A 6,943-nucleotide genomic window follows, 5' to 3' on the forward strand; every position below is an offset into this window, starting at 1 on the left:
GTAAAACTGATATACACAGACCACGTGAGTCCTTCCTCCTCCTGCTGCAGCTGCTTGCGCTGCTGCTGCTGGTGGTGCTGCTGCTGCTCCTCGCGCGCTGCTGCTGCTGCTGCTGCAGTGGGAGCAGCCGTCCTCCCTGTTTATGTTAACTGACCCAAGAAACTCGAAACTCAGTTTTCTGCGGCGGCTGTTGCTCCTCCTGCTGCCGTCGTTGCAGCAGCAACAGGAGCGGCGTAGCATGCACAGAGGCAGAAGGCGTGTTGCTGCTGATGCTGTTGCTGCTGCTGCTACTGCTGCAAGGAAAACAGTGTACTGATGCCTCGTCAGTACTGCAAACCAGTTTTTTTATATATCTCCCCCCAGCAGACGAAAGAAGTTAAAATGCATGAAAGCCCCAGAGCAACGCATGTGGGCAGCAGCAGCAGCAGCGGCCGCCGCTGCTGCTGCTGATTCTACTACGCTGCCGGTGTTGCTGTCCTGGAGCGGCACTAGCAACAACATTTCCTTTCTTTTTTAATATAATTAACATATATAATTTATTTTGTACTAAATTGTTATTTGCCTCGGCAACGACAGTATTGCTGCTATAACCAATACATGCATGGCAACGACCGAGTACTAACGAGGCGGCAGCGGCTTTCAAGCCGAACCCCACAGGCTCGTCTGCTGGTGTCTGACTCTTCGTATTTTATTTGCGTTTTATTGTGTTTTTAATTAGATATAACTATATTAATGCAGTTAACACGAAGTAAAAATACAAAGAAAATTCAGCATGCACTGAGCAAGGCCAACCCCCCCGCTCCTCTGTCGGGTTGGTCTTGAGGTGGTGGTGGTGTTGCTGCTGTTGCTGCTGCTGCTGCTTCTGTGGTTATTGTTGTTGCCGCTGCTGCTGTTGATAAAATCATTTAATTGTCTTTCTTTAAATACATTAAATTACAATTCAAATGCAGCTGAGGTTGTTATACTCATAGGCGCAAACAATAAACAGAAAACAAGAGCCTGGCATGACCAACAGCTGCAGGAACCGGTAGCGTATCTACACCCCAGCTGCAGCTGCTGTTGTTGCTGCGGTTGCTGCTGCTACTGATGCTGTTGTTGGTGCTGCTGCTTCTGTTGGTGGTGGTGCTGCTGCTGTTGCTAGTGCTGCTGCTGCTGCTGTTGGTGCTAACACTGGTGGCTGAGAGTACAGCTCGCCTGCGTGCTGTTAGATATGTTGTTTGTAAGATGTAGTAATATAATAGAAACATTATAATGCACATAACAACTACAAAAACAACAAAAATAATAATAAATAATAATTATTATTATAGTAGTAGTGACGACGATAACAACAACCGCAATATATTAATATTAATGTTGAGACATGGTAGTAATAATAGTGGCAATAGTAACAATAACGACAAAAACAAGTAGAAACAACAAGAGTAATAATTAACAAGAGGGAAAGAAGGAGAAACAGCAAAGAAAGAGGAAGAGAAACGACAAAAGGGGAGGAAAAACAAATTCCAGAAGGGAAGTTACTGACGTGGGCTCCAATAAAAACCAGAACATNACAAAAGGGGAGGAAAAACAAATTCCAGAAGGGAAGTTACTGACGTGGGCTCCAATAAAAACCAGAACATTGTTCTCGAATTTTCATGGACATCACTTTCCGTGTGTAGATTGTTTCGTCGGCCTTATCAACATTTCGCTACGTTTCGGATCGTCGTTTCGTCCTAGACGTGGTGCCCTATTCCGGCGTTACTTTGTCATACACATATGTTGTCTGAAGCGTTCGAGCTCTAAATGCCTACACCTACGTCCAATTAATATCATGTTTATAAATTTTGCCCATTTATTTTAAGAACCAACTCTTCAAAAAGGAGTATTATCCACTCCTTAAACAGCCCTGAGGAAACCCAGGGTATTACAGTTGCTCTGGGCTTCAGCAGGGCAGGCTGAGAAACCCTGAAGTTTCTCAGAACCGAGGATGCACCTCATAGTGTTGATATAACAATAAGAATTTAGCTTTATCCCCATGAAAAAGAGTAGGAACCGCTTCAGCTATCAAGGCGGCTGGAATCATTGCGTACCCGTGCCGCATTCTAGCCTAGAGAGGAGCGGTAGACTGAGGTTTCCAATGGGATACGAAGGGAACACAAGATGAACGACCCACAACCTTAGAGGGGAAAGTCCCCCTTAAGGTTTTAGTTAGGGTTATGCTGGTAATTCAGCAGGATAATAGATATCCCAGATTGCCTTGGCGTTTCCCCTATGGCTGCGCAAAGTGACACCGATTTGATGCAAGCCCAGTTTTGCTCTTGTATTCACAGGTAGAATTCCCAGGTGAGGCGAGCCTCTAGTGGCAGCACTAACTGTCAAGGTCGATGTAAACGGTCGAACTAGAGACCGTTTCAACAGTCACCTTTCCTTAATGTGGGTTTCTGACTGCTTCAGTAGTAGGTGCAACTGGCGGTTATGCTGCGGCCTGCAATTTNTTCCTTAATGTGGGTTTCTGACTGCTTCAGTAGTAGGTGCAACTGGCGGTTATGCTGCGGCCTGCAATTTTCCGCCTACAGGGACGAAGGCAGTCACCATCAAACCTCAGAGGCAAACGTGCAAAAGCAGATGTTACCCCACCGGACAGGGGCATGCTGCGGAGATTGTACAAGTTGCAAGCTCGCGCGGTATGTGCCACAATTGCCAGGTTATTCAACTTTCGCCACGCCACCGTTGTCTCTGGTGAGACAGGGCCTCAATTGGTGCAAGGGCCTTCTCCTTGAATCGTTAAGATTTCCTTGACGTGCAGTCGCAATTTGGTCTTTCCCGAGTTGGCGCTTCCGCCCGCGCACATGCTGTCTATTAGGGTCCAGCTGCAAGCTTAGTGCCTGTCTAAAGTGTTAGTACATGCAAGAAAGAGGGCTTGGATGTGTTTGCACGTGAGGTTGCCTTGCAGCACGTGTTGCCGCGAGGCGTGCTGAAACTCATCAGGCCCGCGACCCCAGGCCATTGGATCGCAGGGCCCAGACTGTTTGGGGATTTAAAGGGGGGTATGTAACCTCCTGGAAACCCCCATCTTAAGTATTTTTGACTCTACTGCGGTTCACGAGAGCCATCGAACAAGGTCTATGGCACTCTTACACCGAGGGTCCGCTCCGCCTGCAGCACGGCGTGCGTGCTTCCTCATGGGCCCTTGCAAATGAGAATACCGAGACTCCACGCAGCCACCTATTCAGGCCTAGGGTCGTACACGAATTAGCATTGAGACAGTCATGTACACCAGCGCTGGGCAACCGACTTCTTGAGTCCAGTGACAGACACCATTAGCAGAGTGCCGACAGCTCTGCTAATAAGTCGCAAAAATGCAGTGTTGTCTTTCATTTCCGGATGCTTTTACCTAGAATTTTCTAGGAAAAGTGAAATCGTATTTACTTACATCGGGAAATTAGTCAAAATCGCAAGTTGGTGGCCTGGCGGTAAGCGGAGTACCTCCTTCGGGCAGGGGGAGCGACCACTAGCTGCGAAAGTGTCTGCGCAGCAAGGGTTGTAGTTAGAATGTGCCGAAATATCCAAGTTGTCCTTCATTTCTAAATAGTTACTCAACNGCAGCAAGGGTTGTAGTTAGAATGTGCCGAAATATCCAAGTTGTCCTTCATTTCTAAATAGTTACTCAACTATTGGAGTTGTATTTCATTACTTCGGGGCAACCCGAGTGCAGCACGCATCTATATTTCGGGGTGTTTGCTTGGACGCCGTGTCCAACGAGGGGTCTTCCACTTCACCAAAAAGTGCATACTCGCTACACGTTTAGTTCAGTTTATTCAATTTGAACTAGAATCCAGATGTTGGCTCCATTTTTATACCACTTTGCGGGTTGCGCACCGGAAATCTTCCCCTCTTTTCAGTGACGAGCTTCCCCTCTAACGCCATGCAACTGAGCAGCGTCGAATATTGCTACGGAGACTGCACGTCTGCCAAACTGATGTTAGTTCTCTGTTCAAGCATCAACCTCCTAGCACGGTGACTGCTGCCGAGCTTGGGCCGCTGCCTGAAGTGCCTCAACTACTTCACGATACCTAGCGAATCCACTGGCTGCGCACCGCAGGAAGCAAACAGCAGCTATTACGCGCGTGACAAGGAATAGGGCCCTTTTCCGCAGTGTACCTCCAAAGAAGAGTGAAAGACACGCCACAGGTTTCGGAACCCACGAAATTTACCACCATGCGAGCTGCAGACCCGCGGGAAGCAGCAGCAGCCGACACAAAGAGTCCTGCTATTTCTGTAAGCAAGTTTGAGGCCGGCAGTTTGAGTCCAGACAAGGCCCTCTTCTTGCCATCAGATTGTGCCTCTGGCAAGGTCTCACCTGACGTCCTCGCAAATATTTCGGGGACTCGCAGCAACGCACGATCACCACCGTTGCCTAATGAAGACGTCTGTGGTTTGGCCATCCCAAATGATGACGCATCTCACAATGAAGTAGAACGGGCTGTCGGAGGTGTGCAGCCTGTTGTGCTCCGCTGTAAAGACATTACTTGTGAGCGCAACGAACGCGTATTCTGACACCCTTGNTGCAGCCTGTTGTGCTCCGCTGTAAAGACATTACTTGTGAGCGCAACGAACGCGTATTCTGACACCCTTGCCATACACATAACTACGGACTACACTGCCTCAGAATTGCTAGCTCGGAGCATCTTCTTTCGGCTGTGTAACACATACTCCTTTTGGGGGTTCATATGTATCGTAGGCTGCTGCGCATGCACTGCAGACTCAGTCGCTCTTCCCCAGGAAGGCAGATGCCTCTCCAGATCATGCCAGAAACTGTGCACATGTCGAAAAGGAAGTGGTAACAAAACGGACGATGAACGTAATGAACCACCGAAACTAAGGAAGGATATTTTGTGTCTCGATGGCTTAGAGCTCGTATTCAACCCAGGAGACTGCGGTATGTCTAAGACGCTTTCGTTTGTTTACGCCTGAATCCTATTGCCACTAACATCTAGACTGCGTACGACAAGGGTCGTGACAAATGAACAGCAGTCAGACACGAAAAGTACGTTTCCCTCATGTCTCTCTGTGNTACGACAAGGGTCGTGACAAATGAACAGCAGTCAGACACGAAAAGTACGTTTCCCTCATGTCTCTCTGTGAGCAGTTGCCTTGATGGGCAGCAGCGGAGCAGGCAAGTCAACGCTTCTGAACTGCTTAAGCGGCAGGGTTTCGACGGGCCTTGGGGGAGAAGTTGAAATGAACGGCATCCCTTGCACGCCTCAGCTGTGCAAAGAGCTAAGCTGTTTCATTCAGCAAGAAGATATCATTTTTGGATACCTCACTGTGGAGGAACATCTGTTCTTCCAGGTAGTTGCTTAGCAGATCATGGTTCGCGTGCCTGCCGCAGCTCACCAACCTGCTTCTCTCCCCCTACCTTCGTGCTGCGGGCTCCTCTCTGAGGTCGTACAGTCTTCGACACCGGAGCTTCTTTTGCATCTGCCTCAGCTACTGCGTTCTGCGCTTAAGGTTCTGACACCCAGCAGCTGCTGTTTCGGGTTGAATGCGTCCGTTTGTAGGCATGCCTCCGTCTGCCGAAAGGAACAACAATGAGCGAAGCAAAACGCACTACAGATTGCTTGTTGGAGTGCTTTGGTTTAGCACACATATCGAAGTCATTTATTGGAAGTCCGCATGAAGCTGCCCGGGGGTAAACAGCTNCTTTGGTTTAGCACACATATCGAAGTCATTTATTGGAAGTCCGCATGAAGCTGCCCGGGGGTAAACAGCTGATTCGTGTTGCTTCTCACTCCGTAGAGTACACCCCTCCCCCAGACACACGGAACATTTCACAGGCCGAATACGCCCGCAAGCTGGTGTGGTTCACTCAAAGCTACATAGTTTAGCTGCGTGTAATGGCAGGTCAATTTCCGGAGGGGAGAAAAAACGGCTATGCATAGCCAGCGAGCTCTTGAGCAACCCATCAGTTATTTTTGCCGACGAGCCAACAAGTGGTTTGGACTCCTTTATGGCGAAGGCCGTCTGCGACCAGTTGGCGACTCTCGCGGCAGCTGGTTGCACTGTTGTGTGTACTATCCACCAGCCTAGCAGCTCGTGCTTTTCTTTGTTCAACAAGGTTCGACAAACCAGCCGCAAGTTGCACCTTTAGATCAGCTCCTTCCCGTGGAGATCATTTATTGCTTTTACGTTGCGCTGGAAGTCTGTGTTGCAAAATGTGTACCTCAGGTACTCTTGCTAGGGGAAGGGCGCGTTTTATACTACGGAGATCGCATGNTGTTGCAAAATGTGTACCTCAGGTACTCTTGCTAGGGGAAGGGCGCGTTTTATACTACGGAGATCGCATGGCTGCGGTTTCTTGGCTAGAACACTTGGGCTGCAAACCTTGCGGGGTCGATGCAAACATTGCGGAGTTCATCCTTAAGGCCACATCTCTTCATCATCTCGATGCACAATCGAAGACTTCTCGCTTACAGCAGTGGGCTGAGGCCTGGAAACTTGAGGGTCAAGCATTCCTTAGGAATTGGGTAGGTTTGCGTAGAACTGTTTCATTGCTTCGCCCTCATTACTTCTCTAGTTACTGCTGAACGGGACACCAGCTGCTTTTTATTATTGCATCCACGATCCAAGGTCTATTTCATGATTTTTATGTTCATCTCACACCAGTGCAGTGCTCTGTGTCGGCCAACGGCGTGGGCAGGGCACACCGGAGTGTATAACGGCTTTGTCATGGCTGCAGCTGTTGCCGTCCTGCAGGTTCCTCTCATTGCAGCTGTTGTGTTATGCACTGACAGGAAGAACAAGGAAGAGACGACTTTAAACAGCGGAGCTGCACGTTTTCTTCCATTCTCGAGCCCGTGGTAAGCGGTGCTACAGGATAGGTTCTCGGGCGGCTTCGTCATGTTGATACTGAAGTGCCCCAAGAATACGGGCTCCAATTACTGTCAATTATAATGAGCAC

At 48.9% G+C, this 6,943-nt stretch overlaps 1 protein-coding gene across 1 annotated transcript; it reads left to right on the forward strand.

Annotated features, from left to right (window-relative positions):
* Positions 1-4,200: 4,200 nt before the first annotated feature.
* Positions 4,201-6,846, forward strand: EMH_0004400 (ABC transporter, putative; the record flags this gene model as incomplete). The annotated part of the gene is made up of 7 exons (XM_013496759.1): positions 4,201-4,474; positions 4,745-4,921; positions 5,132-5,334; positions 5,544-5,638; positions 5,887-6,100; positions 6,282-6,509; positions 6,739-6,846. The coding sequence occupies 7 exons, from the start codon at positions 4,201-4,203 to the stop codon at positions 6,844-6,846; spliced, it is 1,299 nt and encodes a 432-aa protein (XP_013352213.1).
* Between the last annotated feature and the right edge of the window lie 97 nt (positions 6,847-6,943).

The sequence above is a fragment of the Eimeria mitis genome, genomic scaffold (assembly GCF_000499745.2).
Source record: "Eimeria mitis Houghton genomic scaffold, Emh_scaff228, whole genome shotgun sequence".
Taxonomy (NCBI): Eukaryota; Apicomplexa; class Conoidasida; order Eucoccidiorida; family Eimeriidae; genus Eimeria; species Eimeria mitis.